At 37.7% G+C, this 27281-nt stretch overlaps 1 protein-coding gene across 1 annotated transcript; it reads left to right on the top strand.

Annotated features, from left to right (window-relative positions):
- The first annotated feature begins 5880 nt into the window (after positions 1 to 5880).
- LOC115921077 (thyrotropin-releasing hormone receptor-like) lies at positions 5881 to 27088 on the top strand. The gene is made up of 5 exons (XM_030978147.1): positions 5881 to 6136; positions 20693 to 20967; positions 24057 to 24359; positions 24901 to 25024; positions 26651 to 27088. Exons 2-5 carry the CDS (start codon positions 20783 to 20785, stop codon positions 27086 to 27088), a joined length of 1050 nt encoding a protein of 349 aa, XP_030834007.1. The 5' UTR covers positions 5881 to 6136; positions 20693 to 20782.
- The last annotated feature ends 193 nt before the right edge of the window (positions 27089 to 27281 follow it).

Raw genomic sequence — 27281 nt, 5'->3', positions numbered from 1 at the left:
TAAATTGTGATTTCCCCCCCCCCCCCCATTCATTTCACATTACCTTTCGTGAATATAAAGGGGCATTTTTCACAAATATCGCGTAACTCGACAATGTGAATCACCTGACCTTCCGTTGACATGGGGTATGTATTTACGGAAGGTCGTGCAACAACCGACCTGACGTGAATACCCGATGGAACGCAGTAAGCCCTAACATCTTTATATTATGGTTGGACCGTAGGGAAAAAGGGTTTTCTGTACATATCTTTATGTTTTTTGCGTTCGTTTTTTTTTTTTTGGTTTCAAAAAAGATTTGTTGCCTCGTTTCATTTTCCTGGGTACTTTCAATCGCATTGCTTCTTGTAGTATACGATTTTAGTATTGTTCTCTCTTTCTTTCTCTAGCCGCAATTTATATCTTTTTCTTTTGTCAGTCTTTCTGTATCACGCCCTCCCCCCCCCCCTCCCGCCTCACCTATAATACACATCAGCCCGTCCCCATTCATCTAGATTATCGTGACTTTTATTCGGCATCAGATGGACACTTTAAACGAAGTGATAAATCACATTTTTCAGAGGAGAACTTAAAATAAGCTGCGATTTCGCATTAACTTTCCCCCTCTCATTAAAATGACAAAGTTTATATAATAATGCGCTGTAGTGCGGAGGAGTTTGTGTATCATTAATGTGCAGTAATTGTACTTTGACTTTTTAAAAGCTAATCTCAAGTATCCGGTATCAAATATCATTTTTGAAAGAGAAAAAACGTTAAGAAGGTAATTTCCAATCCTTTCGATAATCATTGTTTGATAGAGTGGAATTACTCGGTTGCTTGGATTCGTAATACGCTTCTATTTTTTTACTTTCAAATTATGGGGGGGGGGGGGGAGACCCCGCCTCATCCTACTAACCCCCCCCCCCCTCTTTTTTCCTCTTACTCTGCCTGTCTGTCTCCTTATATCGTTTTCCTCCAATCTCTCATTGTCCATTGTATCTCTCTTGCTCTTGTCACATTCTCATTATCCCAATTTATTTTTTAAATTTCATCAAGTGACGTTTCTTTTTCACATCGAGTTCGTCGAAATCAGCCCTGCATGTAACTGTCGAATTACTGACAATCTCCAAAGTATTTATCATAAATAGGCTTGCATGTTTACAAAAGCGAATGTCTAAAACGTCTATGACCTGCGTAAAGGAAATGACTGGAAGAACGTACCTGCGGTAAAGTCATCTGAATAGACTGAAATATGCTAATTAGAGACAAAATGGGAATGCTGCTGTCACCCATGAATCATGTTCTTCGGAAGCTCGATACTGTAAGAAGAAAAAAATGCATACACAATTTGAAAAGGTGTTATTCCTTGTTTACGAGATGACGTTTAAGTGATCAGGCATTATGCTGCGGCGACAAAATAATGCTCCAGGCTTTTATGCTGTCACAAGTATAAGTAGTTGGGGTGGTACCTCAGTCACACAGCCGAACTGTCTAAAGACCGACTCCATTGGCCACTAGGGGTAATGCAATTGTTCGATCGGCCTGTTTTCGGTCTGGTGTCGGTCTCGTTAATGTGGCTGAGGTGTGTCTGTGTATTGGGTTTTAACAGACGTGTATCAATCATTTTACTATTTAAATGTTACAACTGCATAATTAGAACATGTATTATTTCACGATTGTTTGAAATGAGTTGTTTAGTTCATTATAATCAGTAATTAATATAAAGATTGCTAAAAGTATTGATTTCTTTATTCTTGTATGTATTTATAATTTGTAAACTGAATTGTATGAGTCTCCGGACTTTTTATGCAGTATGATTTTATTTGCAATAAACCAGAAATTGAATTGAATTGAATTGAATTGAATTGAATTTACGTCTGGGGACCGACCTTTAAACGTCACCATCCGAAAGACGTGACTCAGTTTCGAACCTGCGTCCTCGGCTAAAAATCAGTTTGTAACTTCCACTTTTAGCTGGATTACAGGCGCACGCCACAACGCCTATAGTTGTGACTGAGGTATGGAGGGGGGGGGGGTAGTGTTGGGTTTAGGATTGGGGTTCGGAAATCGGTTAGGGGTAGGAAGTTACCCTGTAGCAATTATTGTCGCAGGTTTTTATTGCACTTCTCAATTATTAAGTCTCCTTCGTCATGTTGGTGTATGACTTACCCCGCGGCGTGATCAGAGAGAGTCTCCGCGAGGAAAGGGCCCGGGATGACAGATATTCTAGCTCCACTATGACAACATCAAACATCTCATTCGAATAATTCGAATTCCGTAATTGGCGGGATGGGTTCAGATGTCCCAGCATCTATGTTTCGGAGAGGAATTATTGCCAATTTAGCGCTGTGATGAGGCATGCTAAAACTGGATTAGACAATGTGCATGGAGTAACATGCAGAGCTGTATTTACTTTAATAGAGAATATTTTGCCTCTTGATTGATCATACTGCTCTATAGCTGCCGCATCATAATCTCTCTCTCTCTCTGTCTCTCTCTCTCTCTCGTTCTCTCTCCCCCTCTCTCTCTCTCTCTACTCATCTAAGTATGATGTCTTTCGAGTTGTGCCTCTCTGTCCCTCGCTACTACCAAGTCCTATCTTAGCTTTTCATTTGTATGGTTATAATTAGTATTGTTATAATTCTTAATTAAATTCTTATTACCCTATCACATCCATTACCTCTTAATATACCCACGAACTAAACATGTACTTACAATAATGTTGCATGTTGTTCAATATATAAAATATTGTATTAATTTTTATCCCGTGTGTTGGCGCTATGATGTTATATCTCACAACATGGCGCCAATGCTTGGCCAAACTAATTTTTGGCAGACAATCATAAACCTCGCGTGTGTTGATATACCGCAAAGCCACTAGTGACAGTGAAGAGAGGTGCATGGTGCGAAAGATCAATAACCTCTTCTACATGCATCAAGACCGTGTCCACATGGACATTTTAATTCCCTTGGTAAAAATCAAAGAATGACATTCGATACCATACCACTGATGCTGGTTTTTTTTGTCTAAAGCTCAACGCGCTGAAAGCAATATATTATTAGTGACTTTCTTAGACCTGTTAACAAGATTATAACGCAATGAATAATAGCAGACAGAAATTGCATAGAGAAGACCGCTTCAAACAGATATTGGTAAACAGCATAAAAGTACACACACAATTGTGCCACCGAAATTTGTTATAACGTTATTTAACTTGTTTAATCATTCTTAATATCCCTTTCATGCGGCATAGCTATATTTATCCCACAAAGTGATTATAGAGGTCACAATTTCTTAAAATCCTTTACCATCATCGAATTTGTCAGTAGGGAGGACTACGAGAACATCTCGGGAATATCTTTGTGGTTATATTCAAACGCAGTAAACATCGTCATAAATTCCTTCTACAGAGCTATGAAGAAAACTAGTAGAGACCTAATTCCACATATACACTGATGGAGTATTTGTCTTGTTTCGTCCTTGCCATGATCCGATTATGATTAGACCATTGCTATTTTTTCTGTTGGGATATTATTTGATTTCTTTTATACATGGAAAAGGGATCATTTTTAAGCGGCGGTTTTAACCTACTTCATTAGGCAAGGTATCCCTCTCAAACTGACTCTGTTAGCAATCTGCTTGGTATTTTTCATAGGAAGGAGGGTAAATTCTGAAGAAGAGATGTTTCAATTACGCCTTCAGCTATTGCTAAAAATTACCGCAAAGATGAAAGATTGAATCAGGTTTTTTCAATTTTTTAGCTCAACCTTCACTTTTTTACCAAAGTTTAAGATGCTATACCAATATTCCCCTTTTTTACCGTACTTATGCTGTGGTCGATGTACAAGGAGAATATCATTGACCTTTTAAAAATACAAAGATGGCGCGCCTAATTTCAAAGGCCACAATGAATCAGTTTAACATCGATATTATAGAAATAGTATACACAAATACATTATACCTCATTCATTTCAAATAAAATAAATATATGTATATAAATTGTTTTTATAGCAGATTGCACATCAGTTTAACCAGGGAGGTGAGACTTTAAACTCACATGCCCTGGTTTAACTTTTCCCTATTCTGATTATGTAAGACAATTTTAAAATGCATGAAATTAGATTGACTCCAAAAAAATAACTTTGCTTTAAAATCAATTTCCTTAATAGATTTACTTAACATAAACAAATTTATACGTATATGTACATCCGACGAAATTTTTTCCGAGGTTTAAAAACGGGGGAGGCGGAAACTCAGACCGTGAGAGGAAGTGATTTGCGTATCATATTCATAACTAAATCCATCATCGGTTAATAATTCACACTGTTCACGGTAAGACAGATTATGGATTAGGATGAAAGTGAGGTGATGTATCAAAAACGAATTCGATCGTAGAAGCTTTGAGTGTTTGAAATTCCAATTTTTCCCTCATCTTCTAGGAAGCGTGTGGGCGACGGATTTTGAACTAATTAACGCGTATCAATAGCAACCATCTGACACAGTATCAAACATCTACGTGCGATTCTCTATCTCTGTTTATCTGCCCCCTTCTCCCCCTCCCCTCTCTCTCTCTCTCTCTCTCTCTATCTCTCTCTTTCTCTCTCTCTCTCTTTCTCCCTCTCTCTCTCTCCTTCTCCTTTCCCCTTTTTTCTCCACGTCTCCTAAATCTTTTCTCTCCCTTTCAATCTCTATCTTTCTCACCTCTTCCCCTCCCCAACTTTCACTTTTTCCCCTCTCTCTTTCTCTCTCTCTCTCCCTCTCTCTTCACCTTTATCTTTCCTTCTGACTCTCCAATGTACCCTGTCTCACATCTTCCTATCAATCTCTTACTTCTCTCTTTCTCTTTTCCTCCCTCACTCTCTCTCTCTCTCTCTTAATCATATAGATAATTTAATATTCAACATAAATGTATAATAATGTACACACACACACACACACACACACACACATATATATATATATAGAGAGAGAGAGAGAGAGAGAGAGAAAGAGGGGGGGGGGGAGAAAGAGAGATCTCTATAATCATCCCTATCAAACTCGATCTCCTTTTTCTCGTCTTGCACCATTTCGTTTTTTCTCTCTTTCGTACTCTCCTCTCGACGTACTCTCTTGATCACACAACACACACACTCTCGAGTGAAGAGGTTTAATTTTCGGTTGTGCTCCTTAATGAGAGGCTTATACGTCACGATATTAAACAACTCCGTTCGGCCAATTGTATTCGCGGCCCAATAGTTTGGGAGACTACCTTCAAGTCTGAAAGAAAGTATCTTTTATATTCTTCGTTTTTGTTGTGTTTTCTTGTTGTTCTCGCTGGCTGTCGTTTGTCGCCATTGTGCATGTTTCCTATGCAAGTGTTTTTTTTTTTTTTTTTTTTTTTTTTTTTTTTTTAGTATTTAAACTACTAAAGGGAGTTGAAGGGTAATGGATTCGATAATGTGTGTATTTTCAAATATCTTTTTGAGAGACTTCATACATGACCAACTGCTTTAAAAAAAAAACGTAATAATCATTGCATGGACATTTAGATATCATCAGTTACTCATTTAGCTTCTCAAATATTAACTAATCAATACAATATTGTAATAAAACTGATATTAAAAGGCCGCCATTTATTTGGTTAGAGAAGGAAAATAATGATAGGCAGTAAACAGATGATAATTATAACACCGAAAACCCCAGTCGTCGTTAACTCTTTATCACGTTTACATACATGTATCATGCGCCCAGGCTTCAGAAGCATACGGCTAGCATCCTGTAATTAAATCAATGCGGCTGGGAGCGAGAATAAACCTTCGATGATAGCATCCTGACAAAATTCCCATCCTCCCACGTTCAATCCCGATGAGCAAGACATAAAACTATCAGTGTTCGCTCGCTCACTCATCACACAAAGCCTGGGAAGCGTTGAGTGAACATCTATGGGACGGGGAGAAGGCAAAAGGAAAGTTGCTTTTGCAGTCATTCAGATAGTTAGACCTACCTGGAGTTGTGTTGCCAGCTGCGTGTGTTGGGATTGAATAGAACTTTCAAGACTTGTTTTAGATTGCGTTGTCGTAACAAGTTGGAATTATCTTCCCCGGCGTGACTTGTTGGAATTATTTGTCTATCTGGATTGCTAGTCGAAACTGTCTTGTTAGTGGTTCTCGACTGGATCTGGTGAGGAAACCTAAATATAAAAGTCAATATAATTGTTAGTTACTTACTTCGTTTTAATTTTTACAGTATACAGACGGAAGTATTGGAAATAATATTAAACTGTGTTGTTTAAATAATACAAACATTACATTTCAATGCTGTTTCTAATTCTTCCGTCACAAAGTTTATTCTTGTGTATGCAGAATGTTATATTAGAAAAAGAATGTAACTACTGATGTTTCTTTGCATTTAAACGAACCGAAACGAATTTGAAATAATGAGTTGTTCGTGTCTTGTAAAAGACAGGAATATTTTTGAAACTGTAGTTTTAACGTCAACGGGACATTGATAATTTCCCTCAATCTAATTTTACTTTATAGCTATACATTAGACATTCCTGAAAGGTGCGATGAATTTGATATTAGTGAATATATTTCGTGCCACGCAGCTCTCAAATGCTCGTTTTGCATGTGACATTACATGATTTAATAGGTATCAAACACTTGCCTTAGGCTGAATAATCTGTATAGACCGTATACAAATTCTATAATATATGAAAGTAAAAAAACCTATTCGATCTTCGTCAAAAATTCTTCCTTACCTGTTTTCTTATCGAGGCACTCTTTTATATAATTTTGTAGGTGTTAATAATATTTGTTTTCTGAAGATCTCGAACAGTTGCATTTCTGAATTCGGATTGACAAAACAGTAGAGGCATTCAAATAAATGAATATCTCACGTCACTGATCTTATAAATGGTATATTTTTTGTCTTTAAAGGTAAAACAGATTTACCGACCTACAAGAGAACATTTTTAGAAGAAATCAAGAATTTTCGCAAAATTGGTATGTTCACATCTTCCTAAGACAGCGTTTTTGCAGAAAATTGCTCGAATCATGAACACGCATGGCTATAATTTTGAAATCCGATATAGCGTCTTGTTTGGAAAACAGATTATTCGAACTACATGCACATTTTTAAAAGGAATACAAGATTTCTGAATGATTAAGACGTTCACATCTTCATTTGACAGCGTTTTTGCAGAAAAATTGCTCGAATCATAAACAGACTGTTACAGACATGATATCATTTTTAATCCGTTATACAGCATCTTATTTGGATGGACATGAGATGTTAAATTAGGAGACATGTAATGTTTTGTTACTTATATAATTCACAATTAATTTCTTTATCACCGATGTCTATCTGCTCTTACGCATTGCATTTCTACCATGAAACCATACTGTGCGCCAATCGGTAACATAAGCGATAATCATAGGGTAACGTAAGTGGTAATCATACAGTAACAAAAGCGGTAACCATGCGGTAACGTATGTAAGTGTTAATCATACAGTTACAAAAGCGGTAACAATACGGTAGCAGAATCGGGTTAATGTAAGATACATTCGTCACTTATATCGATAAGCAAGAAACGTGACTGGAAACTGTTACCTAATACTGTGAGCCAAACTCAATTGAAATATTTCCAGGCATAGTGTTTCGGGCCTCAATCCGTTACACATCACAAACTCAACATAAACAGAAGGAACTCTGTAAGTTGACGTGTTCCTTTCAGAAGTAATATTTCCCATTCGTTCATACTTTCATTTCAATTATACATCACGTTCTAGCATCACACACATTGACAAGAAAACATTGGGCTTACGATTTTCAGATGATATGTTTTTCAGTCATCTAGACAGAACATCTCGATCATACAGATTTAAAGATTCCGATTACATTTATTGATGCAAAAAACTTGGATGGAATTCAACTAATTTCGTTTAGATGGCACATGTAACGAATCGCCGAAAGCACTATACAACAATTGATGAAGACTTTTATAAATCAATACTAGACAGCGATGAAAATTTTCATCTGTTAGAGGATCGGATAGACAAAGAGGGAGAAAGATATAGAAGTGAAGTTGAAGAAGAAATGGAGAAATTCTATATGAGTAATGCATATGATTGCCTTAGTTCTCCAATCACCGGATGTGTCATCTAATCATTGATTTTATTTATAGATATTTTTTTTAAACCAATGTCATATATGCTACCTTGGAGATGACGTCTTCATATTCTTTTTTGTTATCCTTCATTTTGTTGAGCTTTTGTTCCGAACCATTTTTTAAAATCTCAAACTGATGGTAACATCAGCTCTGGGTAATCCATTTTCTTTCTTACTGTATATTAACAAAATTAGTAAACGTCCATACAGTTGTACTGTTAGAATTCACGTGATAATAATATAGAGATTCAAACTAATAACAATCAAGCTGTTTAATACTAAATTAGGAAAAGAAACAGTGGCCCCGGTAGAAAGGTAGCATTTCCAGATGTCTTTTCACATACATGTTCTTTTAGTGTGACCATTAATAGATACCGGTGTGTTGGCTCAGTCAGTAGAGCGTTCGCCTCACAACCGGAAGGTCATGGGTTCGAAACCCCGGCCGCGTCATACCAACAGACGTTAAAAGACGGGAGTTGCTGCTATCTTGTTTGGCGTTCAACAATAAGGGACAGAGCAACGTCGATCTGGCGCTGCTCAGTGGCTGCTGGGCTCACGATCAATTGGGCAAAAAGAATTTCCATTTTCGGTTTAACTTAATAAAATTTGGAGTGGACTTTAAAAGATTATTATTATTATAGACAGGTAGCCACTTAGACAGGTTTGACTGCACACGATTGAAGAAAGAATAATATGTTCACATCTACGAAAGATCACTATTCTTTTTAACTGTTCTGTATTCAAACAAGCTTAACCCTTTGCTTACGGGAACCTGGTGGTCCCCGTGCTAAGTCTATGGGACCTATACAATTCAGGAGTCAATGGATTAATGTACACGAAAGATCGATCTTAATTCATCTCCCTCGCGCGCCCAATGGTTAAATCGTAGAAGGCCCCAGATTCACAAACTGGTGCACTGTAAGGGACGTTCTGAGAACCTTTTGAATTTGGAGGTGGTGTCAGCCAATTTGCCAACAAGTTCGCTATTCAATTTGTATTGAGCACGAACCCGTCCTATGATAGGGGCTTCCTGGGAACCTAGATATGGCTCTGGATTCATGAACCCACTAGCATAATTTTACTGCACAACAATTTCCTACGTTTCGATCCTGAGCTCATTTTTGCGAAGTTTGTTTACCTATTTCTCAAGTAGCTCACTGTAAGTGAGTACTCGAGTGGAAATCTGTCCAATGATAATAGATTTGTTTTCTTTCATTAGTCTATTTATTTCTGAGTTTTAAGTACACAGATGCTTCGCTTGCACAACTTTTTAAATTATCGAGATCCCCTAACTTTAGTTATGTACACATCGAAACCGTTGACGAAGTGAAATACTCTTCCAAACTATTATCAATATACCTATCAAAATGCAATACACGGATCTGATAGTGATTGGAATTCGATACTCGCATGATTCGTACTTGAGTGCTTAAGCTTACTATTGCTTCATACGTAATTCCCATTAAAAGTAATAACAGTATGAAAATGTGCGTAGATGTGTTATTATGCTCCCTTGTTTACAGACATCGCTTTCTCAGATCCAGAAGGATGGGAAATCATGTTAATCCACAAAATGTTAACGCCCTTCTGGCCCTCCACAAACAAAATGGACTGTACTTTTGGTCATAAGTACGTTTTGAGATCTCATAGGCCACCTCTTAAAGGCCCACTGCACTACTTGTAGCTACTTGCGCCCTCTATATAACAAACAATGCCTAATCGGTGACCAGTGGTCCCCCATGATCCTCTTTTGCTTATGTTAACTGAGAGCTGAGTTGATGAGATAACCACCTGTCCAGTGACCTTGCAGGGCAGTCTAATCCCTCCTGTAAACTACGGCAGATAAGCTTTAAAACCGAAATAAAAATGAAAGATTAGTAACTGTCATGAACGGTCGTGTGGTTAAAAGTGTCTACCTAAACCCACGTGCATTATTTAGACCAATGTCACCGCTAGATAATTCAAATAATGTAGTCAAAACAAACACCAGCAATATCATAATAATAATAATAATATTTAATTTTTATATAGCGCTTAATACAAAATGTCTCTAAGCGCTTTACAAATATACTATTACCCCGGTCATTGGATTCAGTGCTTGCCCGCACAAAATGTGTACACAATCTCCACTCCCTGGGGAGCATTCGAGCCAGGCGTTATATGACGCTCAAAAACTGTTTGACCAACAATGACGGTCGCATCCTACCGGGTACCCATTTAACACCTGGGTGGAGAGTAGCAAGTGCAGGTTAATATCTTGCCAAAGGATATTAGTGCCGTGTCGGGATTCGAATATCATGTTAGTAATGCTGAGCTGGGCTATCCATACGTATTAGTATGTAATATGCATGACTGTAAATGTATTCGGACCCTTTACCTAAATAGTTAGTTGGATAGGGCCAAATATTCTCTGTATTTACTTTTTCGGAGTATACACTTTGAACAAATACATTTATGTCTGTCACATCTCTTTGCATTATATATTGGCATACCCCCTCCCCTCCTTTTGCCCGTGCAATCTGAATGCTCAGAGCTTTATTCGATATCTGTCTACCTAATGAATAATACAAACAACCGGCTCGATCTCTTTTTTCGACCCACTGTTATTCCCCGGGGAGGTTGATGTTTCTTTCAAGTTCAATGTTTGCTCCCTCCAGACTCGGATACATGACACCTCCACCCCCCCCCCCGAGTGACATATGACCTTCAACCTCTAGGGGTCATGACCTTTAACGTCATGAAATGAATTAAAGGCACATACAAATATATATTATGTATCGTAATATGAAGAATAGACAAGAAAGAAAGAAATATGATTTTTATAATTTTGTGATAAACGTTTACTAGATCAAGTAAAACAAAAACAATTAATTAAGAAACATAGAATTACTAAACACATTGGACTTCGACTTTTGTAGACAAGTTGTATATAAACAGATTACAAGAGGGCAATGATATACAGTGTACATATTTTTTAAGAACAGGACTGTTTGAATCATATTGACGAGAAATGGGAATCATGATGAAGATGGTCTTTATAGACGGGTGGTTTTTATGTACTGGTGGTCACTAAGCCAGTTTTCCCCGTTTCACTGTAACGCTATAAAATCGTCACAACCAGAATTTATTTTAGTCGTTCGAATAGCTATGGGCCTGCTAGTTGTTCATAAAGCACATACAGTTATGATTTATATCGCCACATTACGTGCCACGGGGAGATTACAAGCAGGATGTGTACATGTACTTGTATTATTTTGTACCCCCTAATCACTCAGATCTTATTGGTGAAAATACAGAATAACGTCAAATAATCAAAAGGTTCATTTCAATCTGGTGATTTAATAGTTGTAGGAAAATGCTCGGCGTGTTGATCATGAGATCCCTTAAAGTAAGAACGGAACATATGATCAATTCGACTGAGTAAATCAGAATAACTTCAATTAGTAGTAAATCAGTAGTCATGAGAGGGTGACAGAGGAAGTAGACTCCTGTCTGTATACCGTTATTATTGGAATAAAACACTTCGAAATCGTAAAATTCTCAAAATATAAAGAAGCTGTGGTAAATCTGCGGCTCTGCGTTTGTTAGTATCTAGGTGAATATTCATCGACATGTTTAGAAAGCTAATGGACATATATAGAAATGATCTCACCAAGCACCGTGATTCGAGCATGTTCTGCAAATAACTGTAATCGGATGCACGGATTGGTTTAAGCAAAGTCGTCTAGTGCAAATCCATCATTGTAAAATCCGTGTAACTACCCCACGTGTACACAGTGTGGGAAACTCAATCGCGGAGGAAAACATGTTTTTATTAGTTTATTGCTGTTGCCAATTTCTGCTCTTGAAATTGGCAGAATGCCGGCACTGACGCATTTTATATAATTTACAATAAATCATTCGCTATTTCAATTATTCAGAAGGAGTATTTTCTCCAACCGTGTACGTATGCAGTTGTAAACAGTTATATTTTTAACCGTATTATATAGCACATACCAATATGAAACGTCAACTTCAATATTCTTCCTAGTTTACAAAAGATATGGAATAAAAGAAGAAATTCGGTTTCTTGCAAAGAGTTTGCCTTGAGGAGGTTTACATATGAGGTATTGTAAGACTCTGTGTATCATCCGTAGTTATTGCACCAGGTGAAATAAACACATTTTCTTTTTTACCACTCACCAATTTTGGTCGAGCTCTGTGAACGAGAACCGTGTCGCGGCCAAAGTTACATTATACTAAATGCAGGAAAGTTTACTTCATAATGTTCGGTTTAGAGTCCGTGTGGTGTAGATGTGGTGTCCATTTTGTAATTGGACTGTATTTGTTCATGATTATTATGAATAGATACAAGTCGGTTAAAATTGAGCTATAGAACATTTATATTAGAATTGGTACAATCTGAAATTTGTCGAGCTCCGGAATTAGGAACATGTCGCGGCCAAAGTTAAACTGTACTAAGGGCTAAATGCACAAAGGTTTAACTCAGCATTTAATTTTTTTCGTTTGCTTTTGGAAGGGTAATAACAGTGATAATTAAGAAATAAAAACAAGAAATATTGGGATATAGGGAACTATTGCACACTAAACCTCACAGAAGTTACATTCAAGATGTGCAATGTATTATGATTCCCTAGCCCCAGTTTCGTGGGAATTTTTTCAAATGATTATGCTGAAAGGGCAAACATTTTTGATTACCAAATAAGTCCACCCGATCTTACAGGTATGAATGTATGTAGATATTAGATTTGTCCAGCATTCAAATATTTTATCAGTACAGATCTTCAATACTTGTTGGGCAACTTTTTTGTATTTTGGGCTTGTTAACAAAGATGAAATAATCCTAGAATGTGACCTGTTCTTCTTTCTTTTTCTTTAAAACAATGCAACCCCACATACACATTTACTAACACATTATATTGTTATATCTTCACCCGTTTCACGTCTAATAATAATAATAATAATAATGATAATAGGTATTCATATAGCGGCGTCTATCTAGACAATTCTATTCCGATTCTATTCCGCACAAATTAATTATTACCCCGGCTTTAGCCTATATAGCTGCCATTACAGCGCTCTAGTACTTCCAGGAATTAATTCCTGCCAGGTACCCATTTACCTCACCTGGGTCAAGTGTGGCAAATTTAAATTAATGCCCTACCAAAGGACATTAGTGCCGTGTCGAGGATCGAACCACGACCTTCGAATTTCCAGTCAAGTGCTTAAACCAATCGACTCCGACACTTCTATTAGCTTGCTAGCTTGTTTTAGAAGCAGATCTACCGTATATATGCAAACCGAAGACGGGAGTATCTAATGTTGTTTCGTGCTATCAGACACTTACCAATGTCAAGTTTAATGATGCGAATGTTCGCTTCTTGATGTTCGATTTTCACATGTCCCCCTGAAACGTGGCACCTGCAGAACCCAGGGGTAGGATACCCATACTTAGATACCGGAGGGTTGCAGGGTTGTTCTTAATCATGTTAATAACCAAGTCACACCAAAGGGACCGACACCAGAACGACAACTGACCGAACAAAATCATTGCATTATCCTGACTGGCTAAGAATCGGTCGGTTAGGAGTCGGTGGGATGTCGGTGTGATGTCAGTGTGATGTCGGTGTGGTGTCGGTATGGTGTCGGTTTTTAAATGAAACTGATATATCAGGACTTCTTTTTCTATAACTGCATTTTGATTTAGGCTTATCTTTCACATCTCAAATAAACATAATTTAATCCTCTTGAAGATGAATCATACCGTTCATGAAAGAGAGAGTAGTCAATTTACAAAAAATGAGTCTCTGAAAGAAAATTGCCAATAAATGGGCATCCGGCCCTTCAAATTTGTATGAGCATTGGATTGTATCCTATGGATCATCCACGATCCTGAGTTTGCTTTCATCACAATTCTGGCTTAATTCATACCTACTTTTTGTTAAAGCTGTTATGCTTTTAACACACTGCATACGGGCTAGATAATGTAAATCATGAAAATGATAGTAATTAAAGTTAAAAATGTTTTAAGCTCGTATTCAACAGCTGTAGCCGTATATGCATGTATCTGGGCAGATATAACTACACAGACTAATTCAGTGGGCATTCCCGTCACGAGAGAAAGGAGGAAATCAAAGCTCTAATTACCACGCAATAAACATTGATCATTCAAGTGCAGGCAGGCATGCGCTTGAATACAGACTATTTTCTTTTAAAGGTAAGGACCAGTTTTTAAAACGCTACCCTCTCAAGAAATGAAATGGAAGCTCTTATTACCAATCATGTGAAAGAATATGTTTTGACTAATACGTGATGATACAAATTTTGGCGGGAAACCGCCTACTAATTGATATATTTAGCAAATTATCATATCAATCTGGCCTGGGTAGATATCGCGAATGCATATAATTCTGATTTTTGCGAATTAAGGTTGAAAATTGCCATCTAAACCTCTGAAGGCAATATTTAAACAATATTGAATGGATATTTCCACCCCCGACTGAACCACAATTTGACCACTACCGGTCTATAGCTTTAACTCTCGACTATACATGCAGGAGCCTCTGAATTTTTTTTCAATTCTTAATCGATAGACAGAAAAGGGAAGCTACTCGTCATTTCCAAACCATTTAATGGCGCCACAATAAAACATTCTGGCAGGACGTAGCGCGGTTCCATTCACAGGAGCGGTAACATTAATGCAAAAGAGGGTCTCGATAGAATATTTCTGTATCATGGTAAAGGAGTTTCCTCCTCTTTCCAAATTTGACTCGATTTAATATGTTGTCTTCATTTTCCTGTACATTGTCGCCTGCTCCTAAGAAAGCCGTAGCCTCTATGTATTATCAATAGCAATAACGGTCTTCTTGCAGGCACCCGATGACGTTTCCTCCTTCTTTTCGAATCACAGCCAGGTATGATTCCATTTCAGATTTGGTACTTGTCCCTTTATTCGCAAGGCTGATTTCGTAGTAGTCAGTCATCGTTGTTTTAAGAGGACTAAATTCGGCAGTGGATTTTCCAGGGTTTTTTGGTCGTTGAATATTAATGATTACCGCTCGTAAGTCATCAACAATAACATCATTAATGGTGAGGAAAGGAGCCATAAAACAGAACTCAGGGCGGATGATGTCTTGGGGTAGGTGCTAAATCATTCAAGAGAACCTAATTTTCCGGCACACCCGTCCTTGAATTAGAGGGGTGCCCTTTCGAATTCGGTACCTTCTACTCCCTCCTCCCCCCCCCCTCCCCCTCCTTGCCTCCATCGCTAGCACTACGCCACTGTATACGGAGGGGGGGGGGGAGGAATATGTATACGAATATTACTTTGGGAATCATATCAAAGCATTTGACTACGCATTATTGGTTGGATGTATAAGATATACAAATATTGGTCATAGATAGATTCGCCTTTTCAATGTTACAGAAAACCTCCTTTTTTACACATCAGTTGGTTTAAATCATCCCTGTGAATTAATTAAGTGTCCTAACAAACTCGAAAGACACAACGGCTCTCAACGTCCTAGGGGTATTTGTAAACAGATCTTGTGGTCGACTTGTCGTGTTTCTGTGCGTGACGCCAGCCTTAGTGACCCTATTGGGTGCCGGTTAGCCCCTGATGAAAACACCACTCAAAAGAGGTCTGTGATTAACCTTACCCGATCTACAATGTCTACTCCACGTTCATCCGTCTTCATTGTACAGTCTGTCTCGTGTGTAAAACTTAATTAGCTTTTATCGCATTCCTCATTCGGTTTAGACTGCGGGAAACTTTGCATTTTATTTTTTGAACAAACACTGGAATACATTTGTTATTAATATATGACGAGACTGCCTTTTAAAAGGGAAACCAGCATAGTAAAAATAAGAGTAAAAGATTGTTAGATCATGTACTTAGCCAAATCAGAAGGGAAGATAGGAAAAGAGATGATGACAGAGACGGAAATGAAATCAATCATTTTTCATACTAAAATGAGAGAAAGAGAGCGGGAAAGCGGAAGAGGCTGGAGAGGAGGTAGTTGCAGAGAGAGAAAAAGAGAGAAAGAGAGAGAGAGAGAGAGAGAGAAGGAAAGAGAGAGAGAGAGAGGGGGAGGGAGAGAGGGAGCGAGCACAAGCAAGTGGGAGGGAATGGAGAAACAGGAAGGAAATAGCATAATAAAATGAGAAAGACGGACAAAATAATCAATGAGGAAAAAGTGTGGAAGAGAATGAAAGATGCATTATGTTATCTCTATTAATGTATCCATGTTCGTGACATCGCATTACACATCAACACATAAATATAACAATTAATTGTCCTTGCGTTATGTTCGAGTGAATTCACATGTTTCTATTCATGTCATCACAGAACATTGATGCTGTCAAGGACATGTTGATAATGTTATCGTACTTTTCATAATTAATACAAATGTAAATTTGTACAGAGTCCTCCTAATACTACACTGACTCTGAAAACCTTATAAATTAACAATTCCAAAAGAATTTCGAAAGAAGTATAGCGAAAGAAATAAACATGGAAATATAGAAAATATTGGTCTGGAAAGGCCCGAATTTATCGAGCATACAGACTTGAGTGCTGTTTGCGCAGTATTGACATTCAAAATGATTTTTTTTTTAAAGTGAGTTTTCGTGAGTTTGTATAAACATTGCTTGGCCAAATAACCAGTTTACTGCAACAACAAAAAGTTAAAGTTACTAACATTTAGACTACTGCTCTTCTCGTTCAAGTAATGTATTATTTTCATCATACTTATTTGTCTATAATCGTGTTACCAATAGTGAGACAAATCTCAATGAAAAAGAGAGATTATAAGAAGCAAAAAAGTCTTTGTTGAGATACCAGGTTAGGGGGAATTCCCCATAATAATGGCATTTCTAAGGGTTTTCTAAACATCTTTTATTGCGTTCGGAAATTGTCTGAAAACGGTGCAATATTTCTATCACGAATGCAAAACTTTTGAATTTCAATCTTTTGTGCTTTGCGCTTTGACGCTCATTAGCTTCGTGTACATCATTCAAAATCGAACGACGTTCCTCTTCGTCTAAATAATCTTTTTGTTGGCCTCCTGATGCGTGGGCGCAATTATGATCATCATAATGTATATCAGTGGGATTTTCAAAGTTGTATACAGAATTTTGTTTCTGATCGACGTGACAGGCGGATCGTGCACTATAGTCTGAATACTAAATAATCAAGGAAAATGAGAGGGGAAAGGATAAGGGAGAGAGTGAGAAAGGGAGACGTGTGAGAGAGAGAGAGAGAGAGAGAGAGAGAGAGAGAGAGAGAGAGAGTGGGTGGGTGAACACGAGAGACAGAGAAAGGACGAAAGGCGTGGAGTAGGCGATATGAGAGGGGTATGTTCATATGACCTCACATATCCATTAACATGGGCGCATTCTTAAATTGGGCAGCAAGTTTGAAAAGAAGAAAAAAAGGAAGTAAAAGAAACGTTACACATGAGATGTTTAGAAAATGCTGGCTTTTCTATTATCATATTTATCGAGTCCCAAAAATAATGTTATGTTTTTTTCAATAAATTCAAAGGTTTGCCGAAGTACAGCCCCCATATTCATAAAATATTTCTAAGCTTGTTACCAACTGTTTTTTTAAAAATAGGGTCTACTTGCCAATTAGGCTTAGAAATGTTTTATGAATACGGCCCTAATCTACATTTATGGGCGCAAAGAAAGTCTCACACACACGCACAAACACACCCACACGCTCAAACACACACACACACGCGCACGCACGCACACGTATTCTTAAATGCATTTTGCCACACGATGTGAAGCATTTCCGTCTTCCCCAACATGTTAACACCATCACGATCGAAACTTAATGATAATAGATTTTGGAGAAAAAAATTCACATCGCTGAACTCCTGCCGAGAAGCGATTTTTTATTGCCTCCGACCAAAGAACAATGGTAAAATGAAAACGTCAACTTTTAATATTGAAAATCATTAAGTTTGTCATTAAATGATATATATATTTTTTGTAAGAGAGCCGGAGACTGCTCACTTAAGTTTCAACATCAGGGCTAGCGTCAACCAAATTAGCTGTAAATTGTACTCATGCGGCGGCACAGGGTTGATTAATGAGTTCATTATCTTTGCTTGTTTGTTAAATTTGCATGTTATTGTTATAGGCGAGGAATAATTAAATCGCGCGAATTGCCTTATTGCCATTACCGCTTTGCCCGTCGGCTTTCTTCTTGCACGACCATTCTCTCTCTCTCTCTCTCTCTCTCCCTCTCTTGTTTCTTTCACTGGACCAATAAAGTCGAACGAATTTCGCTGAACCCCCCAAATAAATGATGTAATCATTTTTGGTTGTTTTAAATTAACATGTTCTTGTTACAGATGGATAACAATATTTCACGTTACAGTTTAAATCCTTTGGGCTAGTATATTCTTCTGCCTTACCCCTCATCTCTCTCTCTCTCTCTCTCTCTCTCCCTCTTTATTTTATCTCTCTTTCTCTCTATTTCTATCAGATTGTACGATAAGATCAAAACCAATTTCGCTGCTCACCCAAATAACTAATGATTTCAATAAACGTTTTTTTAATTGTCTAATTGTTATGGCTGGAAAATAATTAAACCCTGTATGTTATGTAAATTGCTTTAATTTCAGAAACCGCTTTATCAGTTAATTGTATTTATCTATTCCCCTCTCTCTCTCTCTCTCTCTCTCTTGCTTCCCCTCTCCCTCTCTGTCCCCTTCTTTCTAGTTCGATAATGTCAAACAAATTTTGCTGCATCCAAATAATTAATGATTTAATTTTCACTTGTTGTTCTAAACTGACATGTTATTGTTATGGGTGGCGAATACTTTAATCATGTCATTGATTTTCCTCTTTAATACTGTGCCGCTTCACAATATCATGTCGAGTTAATTACTTCTTATTATTCGAGTTATCTTTCTCTTCCTCTTTATTCTTCTTCTTAATTATCAATGTCTGTATCCTTGTTGATCAGCTCCCTTTCTCTCTCTCTCTCTCTCTCTCTCTATCTCTCTCCCCTCCCTCTCTTTCTCTCTCTCTCTCTCTTACTCTCTCTCGTTCCTCTCTTCCTAAACTTATTATTTTTATCTCTCTGTTTTTTTTTTATTATCTTGGTATATCTGTCTGTCGCTTTCTCCCAGGCTCTCTTTCTCGCTCTCTCTCTCTCTCTCTCTCTCTCTCTCTCTCTCTCTATCTCTCTCTATTTCCCTCATATTTTCCTTACTCTCCTTCACGTCCAGTTTGCGATCTCAGTACTCAATTTACTCCATAGACTCGATTCCAATTAAGCGTCGATAAAACGTTTTCCAGCTCATTGATCCGCGTTTGAATGCCAGATATGAAATTATCGGCACGAATGTGGGTGATTGGCATAATAATTAAATAAACGTCCTGCAGTTTTGCTTAAATGCCTTTAATTTAATTTTATTTAGCCCACGCTCATCTAGTTAAGACCTTGAACATAGTGAAAAACATTTTTCTTCTCCGCTTTGCCGGCGATTCAAAGAGAAGGTTGGGTTAATGAAGGGAGAAATGTTGAATAGTCGCAAAGAGAAGGATTTAGTTCTTACTTGAGTTCACATAGAGTTGAATAATGTGGAATAATCGCATTAAAAGAAATTGAATTATGATAAACATGGTAAAGGCTAATAGTGTGGTTTAGTGCATGGCAAGCTCCAGGAAAAGATCAAGCAAGACTGACTGGAAATAACTTCCTATACGAATGATCATCTATTCAGAATAACCTCTATAGACAATTTGTTTTTCTTCTTCAAAATGCAATTACATGACTAGTACATCATCTACAACATCATCTTAATCCCATAACGGATGAATATGATAAATGGAAATGCGCAGGCCGGGATCCCGAGTTGCACCGGAGCGGGAACATTTTATCCAGAGTGATATATTGCTTCTTATTATTAACATGTCCGGAACATGAAGGGGATTTCCACGTTGCCATAGAGATTAATATTGTTGATGCGTGAAGTGGGCGTTTAGAAAAGATAAAGCGACGGCAAAATCATGAAAAATCTACCGCCAAATATGTCTAACCTTTAGCATGTAAAGGCAAAAAGAAAAAGCATTTTGAAACGCGTCAGTCGGGTTGTGGTAAATGTGATATTCTCTGAGCTCATATAAATTCATTTTGTCGGGGGGGGGGGGGGTTAAAACAGTATTCTTGTTAAATCACCGTTTAGGCTATTTAGTCTACAACCCGTTACATCGGTGTTGGTTTGGAAAAAAACAGGAATCTTTTCATGCAGTTAAAATATCCAGCCTGTAAGTATACAATACCTTGTGTAAACTTTTTCCAATGAACTCTCGCAAGCCGAGAAAGGCAAACATTAAATTGACAGTATATCTACCACGTTGCATCAACTGACTAATGAAACCATAGACCATGTGGCTTTAGGGGGCAATCATGATCATTTAATGTAGAAATATGTATCCTTGTTTCGGTCTTTGAAAGTAAGAGAAATTGTATTATGCGCTTTACACATTTTAAGTTCTTGTTCGTACATGATCGATTTGTAATGACGTCACAAATATTCATCTTTTCAGATCCATATACCTTCTTCACGACGAGACTAACACTTTGACGAAAAAGTAAAATTTATCTGCCGTTAACCATAGTCTGGTCGACCAGTCGCCATGACGGGGCCAGCTTACGCCCCGAATGATGCAGCCGGAGAAGGAGTGGCTGGCAGTGCGTCGGATAGCCTCCTGGCAAGACTTTCATCCAGCCCTGCTCCCAGCGGCATGCCGACGTCCCAGTCGGATATTGATTATAATGATGCAAACGAAACGAGCTACTACTATGATGCTGGCTTTGCAAAGTATGTTTTATCGTTGTTTGTTTTTTTTATTTATTATCTAACGCTTGTTTACAAAATGTTTCTCGTTTGGGTTTACAAAATGTTTCTCGTTTGGGTAAGGCAAAAGAAAATTTACTTTCAAAGTAAGCATTATTGTCGAGGACACTAGTAATGTAACATTATTTCGTTAACCACATTTGTAACATTTTGTCAAACTATTTGTTTATTTAAAGATTTGTGGTAGTAAGCTTGTCCATGGCACTAAAATTTCTTTCTTTTTACTAAGAATTTATTGTCGGATAAGAATCATGCCAGGGGGTGTATATTTAACAGGATTAAAAACAAATTTCAAATGGGCGGAGAGAAATAAGTTTCAGTGAGTTTTGATCAGCCTTCATATACTGCTCAAAATTAAAAAGAAAGAGAGAGAGAGAAAGGTATGGTGAGAGATAGCAGTCCATCCCTTGTTTGGGCTTAAGGATTATATTGGGTACGTGTCATGCAATATTGCATTGTGACTTTTTTCCCCCCGACATATTCCCCAAGGTTTGTTATCATCAAAATTCAAAATTACTGTATTTTGCTGAACAATTACAACAATGAACTGAAAACTTGTATGATACTTAGGACAAAACAATTGGTTATAGGTTCGTCTAATAATGTCAAAAACATTTCTAGTCATAATTATTTGAAACATCACAGCTTTCCCACAGCAATCTTAATTGGCTGTATGCTATTTTTTCACGTTGGAAAACAAAAATGGGAAGCTAACAAACTATAGGATTTTCCGGCGAAATTCGCTAGTTTGTCATTTGAATTCATTTACTTTGCATTTAAGTTAGCGCAGATCGGCTTTGACATGCCAATTATCATTCAATTTTCCCGTTTTGGTATTCAATTTAGAATTTTGGTCGAAGGGTTTTGATAGATCTGTCATTCTATTTAGAAACTGCTCAACTAGCATTCAAATTAATCGTCACTTGTCGAGGCGTCATTTTTATCATTCCAATTAGCACCTGTCATTCGTATTCAAATTATGTTTATTCAAATTAGGAATGTTAGGGGGGGGGGGAGAAATGCAACACACGTTTACAGTTTGAAGAAAAAAAAACAATTAAATGCATGATTTGCCATTAGGGTCTTTTCTGTTAGGCCAAATAAAAAAAAAAACATGTTTAGCGTCCTGTTTTGTCGAAAAATAGGGAGGAGAAGGCCCTTTTTTCTTTTTCTTTTTCTTTCAAAATGGCCGCTCAAAATGGCCGCTCGGTACGTTTTCCCTGACAGTCGGGCTATTTTTAAAGATGGCCCACGACATTTTTTATTTGTATTTTTTTTAATCAGATATAGATCCATTTTAGCAGTGTTTTTCATGTTTTTTTTCTTGAAAAAAAAAATAGGAGGCGGCCCCCAAAAAGGAAGCGGGCGGGGACGCTAAACATGTATATTTTTGTTAATGGCCTTATTTCATTTATTAATTTTGAGGACAATGCATATGGGTTTAGTGAGACATTAGATAAAGAAGGGGCGAAATCAAATTATATGGCATTTCTGCACAGACATGTTCATATACCCCGGAAAAGTGGGATACAAAAATACCCACCCCAGTCACAATATTGTACCCTTCCTCCTTAATGAAATTGTGATAAATTGATGATGAAACACAAAACAAACAACTTCCTTACATAAAAATTTACAAAAATATTGAGACCATCAAGTCCATAGATGTAAGTCGTTTTTTTTTCTTTATTAACAATCAAACTTAAAGGATGATGAATGTCAGATAAATCTAAAAGTATATAAAGTGTATAAAGGCAAGAAAATAAAATATGATGAAATACACATGGACAAAAACAATCTTGAAAGAGAAGAATGAGCTATAAAAAGTGTGTAATAAACGAGAAATGTATATTGACTATCAATTTAAGTGCACAAAGTGCTAATTTGAATGCTACAAAATGAATTCGAATGCTAAAAGTACACCTTCGCGATGTCAGAAATCGTGTTGTGCCAAATTGAATGACCAAATAGCGAAAGAAGCACATTATTCATTAATTTAAATGAAGCATACATAGATTCCAACGAAAACTTCATAGATTTGAAAACTAGAAAAATGAATATAACCCCAACATATATCTGACAGCACTAAAACCGTCGAATTTGAACGCAAGACAAATTAATTTAAATGACAAACTCGCGAATGTGGCCGGAAAATCCTATATTTTCCACCTGATCTAACTTCTTTTTAAATGTTGAGGTGTGTAAATTGCTGTCTGTGCGGCGGATGACATCATTAAACAGAGTCACTTATATGGAAGTTCCTTTTGTGACGTCATAATTATCGTCTAGACGTGCCTTGCGTCTCATATTGATCTTTCGATCATTCGATTACTGTAACCCGTGGGAGGTTTACGGGCAAATTATCGAGATATTTCTTAGTTGAACGATTTTAACTGCGCTTGTCTTCGAACAAGGGCGCTTATGCAATTGAAAAATCTGTTTTTATTTATTTTAACCTACGCCCCATAGTGCTGGCAAGTATTTAAAAAACACCATTGTAATTGAAAATTTTGGAGTAGTGAAATGGAGCAAACTTAATGTATTTTCCACCTAACATTGCACTTCTGTGATTGAAATCACAATTTTAATACAAACATAAAATTATGTGAAGAATAAACACGAATGATTAGCGCAGATACGAACGCAATCGAAATGACGTACGACTGCGTCAGTGTTACGGTCGCAGACGCACCTTGTGAGACTGTCATCTTACAAAAGCGCATACAAAATGAAAAGTGCAAACAATAGGCGGTGTCACACAGCAAAATCCCTTGAAATATCCTTTCAAGGGAGAATTTTCTTGCTTAGTTAGAGGATTTTTAATGGGATAATTGATGACAAACAGCAATTAAGAGGATAACTAAAATCCGGATAACTGAAAGGCCTCTGTGTGACACCGCCTGATGTGTTAATTTACAAGCGTAATATCACACTAAACGGTTTGATTAGCGCAGGTCAAAGCGCAATTGGGATAACAGCTCGTGTGCAACAGGCAACCTAGATCATTTCCCTGACGGTTCAATATCTTTTCTGCCTTTTTCTGTTCACTACAGAGCGGTAAACATCACATCTTTCACGATCTATGGCATCATCATCGCCATCGGCCTGGTCGGAAACCTGGTCGTCATCTTCAGCATTCTTCGCACCTACCGTCGTATCTCCTTCACCTCCATGATGCTGTGCAGTTTGGCCTTTGCCGATCTCCTCTTCGCCGCCGTCTTCATCCCTATACAGCTCTACAGCAGCTACCATGGCAGCTGGCAATTCGGGTTCATCGGCTGCTATATGGTGGCTTTCCTCTGGTTCCTCGGTCCGGCTTCTTCGGCGATAATGCTGCTCGTCATTAGCGCTGAAAGGCAAGAAGATGATTTCAATATGACTTGTTATTGTTATACAAACTTATAAAAGGGCGTCAACTGAAAATCCTTTTGCATAGAGTGAACGCACTTCTTCTTGTCAGTAGCGCTGAAAGTGGAGAATTTTATGTCGAGCTTTAAGAGGGCGCTTTATCAAATTACTTATTTGCAAAGTTCTAATGCCCTTCTGGCCTTCAGGAGACGCAGGGCTCATATTTCTTTGTTTTTAATGCATATATACAAAGCACACACTAAAAACAAACAAAAAAGTGGTAAGTGTAGTTTTGATTGTATGGAGATACATGTATGACATCCACTTACAAATCTTGGCAAGTTCTCAGCTATTATATTGTGTTACAACTATGGTGACCTTTAGAGTGCACCTATGGGAGATATTAATATATTTTGTCCGCGATTTAGTGTAGATCTCATAATATGTGCTTTGTTCAATCACAAATGTCTCAATTTGAACCAAAAGCATGAATCTAAACCCATTTTACGTTTATAATAAATCCTTGCTTTGTTGATTTGTATTTTCCAGGTACATTGTCATCATCCACCCGCTACAAGCCAAAGTTTTGCTCACGAAAAAGATGGGGTTGATTATCGTGAATGTGACGTGGCTAATAGCGATTCTCTTGTCATTAGTTTCGATACCATTCACAGTGAGTATAAAATAATGTTCGTCATTTAAAGATCCGTGCAATTGTTCAATCATTTAAGGCAAAATCTATAATCAACTGGGTGTGCGTGGAACAGGCCCGACTGAAGGAACATCTTCTGAATTCTCTTATTCTACAAATTCATGGCTATATACAAAGGAACCAATAAAAGCATTTGGTGTTTTCTTTCTCTGAAATTGAAAGAGGAACCCGAGAGAAACTTAATAAATATAACCACCCCAGAATTAAACTATTAGTTTTTACCTGCCTGTATACTGGTTTGGCTTTGAAGGTGTGCCACTGCATGAGGTGGTGGTGGCTCCCGGAATCTTTACCATAAATACGAGCGGATCTTTAAAGTGTCAAGATCGTAGAGTATCACTTCCCTAACAGACAGACGCTCTACTGATTCAAATACGTCTTCTCGTTAACATCCATAGTTACTCCCTATATCATTTTTTAAGTTCTCTATTTTTCTTCTTTACATCAATTTATTTTCATCAAGCAAAGTGCAAAGTCTAACAGATTGCTCATTCGAAGTCGAGAGCTGAAGCGGGCTCAGATTTTCTGCTTTAGGGGCTATAATGATTAACTCTCCGAGTCAACGGTGTGCTCTTAAAAGTGTCATAGCAACGGGTCGAACGAGAGTGTTTTTTAAAGAACTGAAACTGAAACATTCATTTTCACATAGACCGTAGGCCTACAAAATGTCCATTCTTGTTTTATTGGGAAGCATGTGGTAGAAATTTTGAAAAAGATATTGAGAATTGATTATTTGCCCGGCTGGAAGGGCCCTCAGATTTGGTTTTGACGGCGGTTTGCCGGTCAAGCCTCAAAACCCCCAACCCATTTTTTAAGGGTCATCTTGGCAGAAAAAGGTACCCATTTTCACAAATTTTGGGTGGTCGCCATACAAACACCTAAAATTTTGTTGGACCCATTAGAGCGGTACATCCCCGTATATCTTAGTATGTGAGTACCCCCCCCCCCCCCCGGGCCGGTGCTACGTCCACAAAATATTCATAAAATATGCCACTTTATAAAGCATTTGAAAGCACAGTATGATTATGTGACATGGAGACATTTATAAAAACATGTTTAAATCCATGAATGGTTGGCTAAACCTCTGTTTATAGTATAAGTACGCTCGTACGTGACGAAAGACCTTTTTAATAATGAAGAAGAAATGTTAATTATTACCACTTATAGAGTACCGAAGCTGTGACGTCATAAAAATTTATTTTTAGAATTTTTAATTTTTTTCTTTATTTTCCGAAAGAGCATCAGAAATAATGTCCAAATGTCGAAAACCAATTGAATATATGTTAAGTATTGGCTGAGATATGACCATCTGAATAAATATATATCCTATGGGAACTCAGTGTTATATGCTCTGGCTCCTAGTGGTTAGGAGCCAGAGCATATAACACTGAGCTCCTATGGGGAGTATATTTATTCAGATGGTCATATCTCAGACAATACTTAACATATTCAATTGGCTTTCAACATTTGGACATTATTTTTGATGCTCTTTCGGAAAATGAAGAAAAAATTGAGAAATTCAAAAATTAGATTTTTGATGACGTCACACTTCACCACTCTATTAATTCTGTGTTTTTTGCTTTGTAGTCATATTCCGTTGTTGATTATGGGGGCGAACTTTACAACGTGTGCAATCGGGAAACAACAACGTACACCGGCACGGTACTTAAGATAAGCTTCTTCATAGGGGTACTCTACGGCCTCCCCCTTATCGGCATGCTCTTCTGCAACATCCGGGTAATCATAACCCTCCATCGTAGCAGCCGTGTCACGCGAACCATGCAGAGCGTGAATCTCACCAAGGGCGTCTACAACAACGGCGTTCGGAGCTCGAAAGGCGGGGCGACCAGTACGGGAAGACTGAGCTGCGGCATGGAATCGGAGATCAGCACCGTGGTCTCGCACGGCGGAACGAGCACCGGACCGAGTGGGGATGCGACGTCCAACACGAAAGGCGGTGGGAAACGTAAAAGTAGGATGCATTCAACTCTGCAGGAGAGAAAGCGGGTAAGATGTATTCAATAATGATGGATGTATGATTCTCACTATGAACATGACGGACAAAGAAAGAGGACAAAATATACAGTTCCTCAGGTAGATAAAGGGACATCCCTTCACTGCTATTATGTAAAAATGTGTAGAACAGGTGTCACATGCATATTCACCTGCTCTACACATTTTTACACAATAGCAGTGAAGGGATGTTCCTTTGTCTACC

This window comes from Strongylocentrotus purpuratus, unplaced genomic scaffold (assembly GCF_000002235.5).
Source record: "Strongylocentrotus purpuratus isolate Spur 01 unplaced genomic scaffold, Spur_5.0 spur5_contig_811, whole genome shotgun sequence".
NCBI lineage: Eukaryota > Metazoa > Echinodermata > Echinoidea > Camarodonta > Strongylocentrotidae > Strongylocentrotus > Strongylocentrotus purpuratus.
Note: the sequence above shows the minus strand (reverse complement) of the source record. Positions and strands in the feature narration are given on the sequence as shown.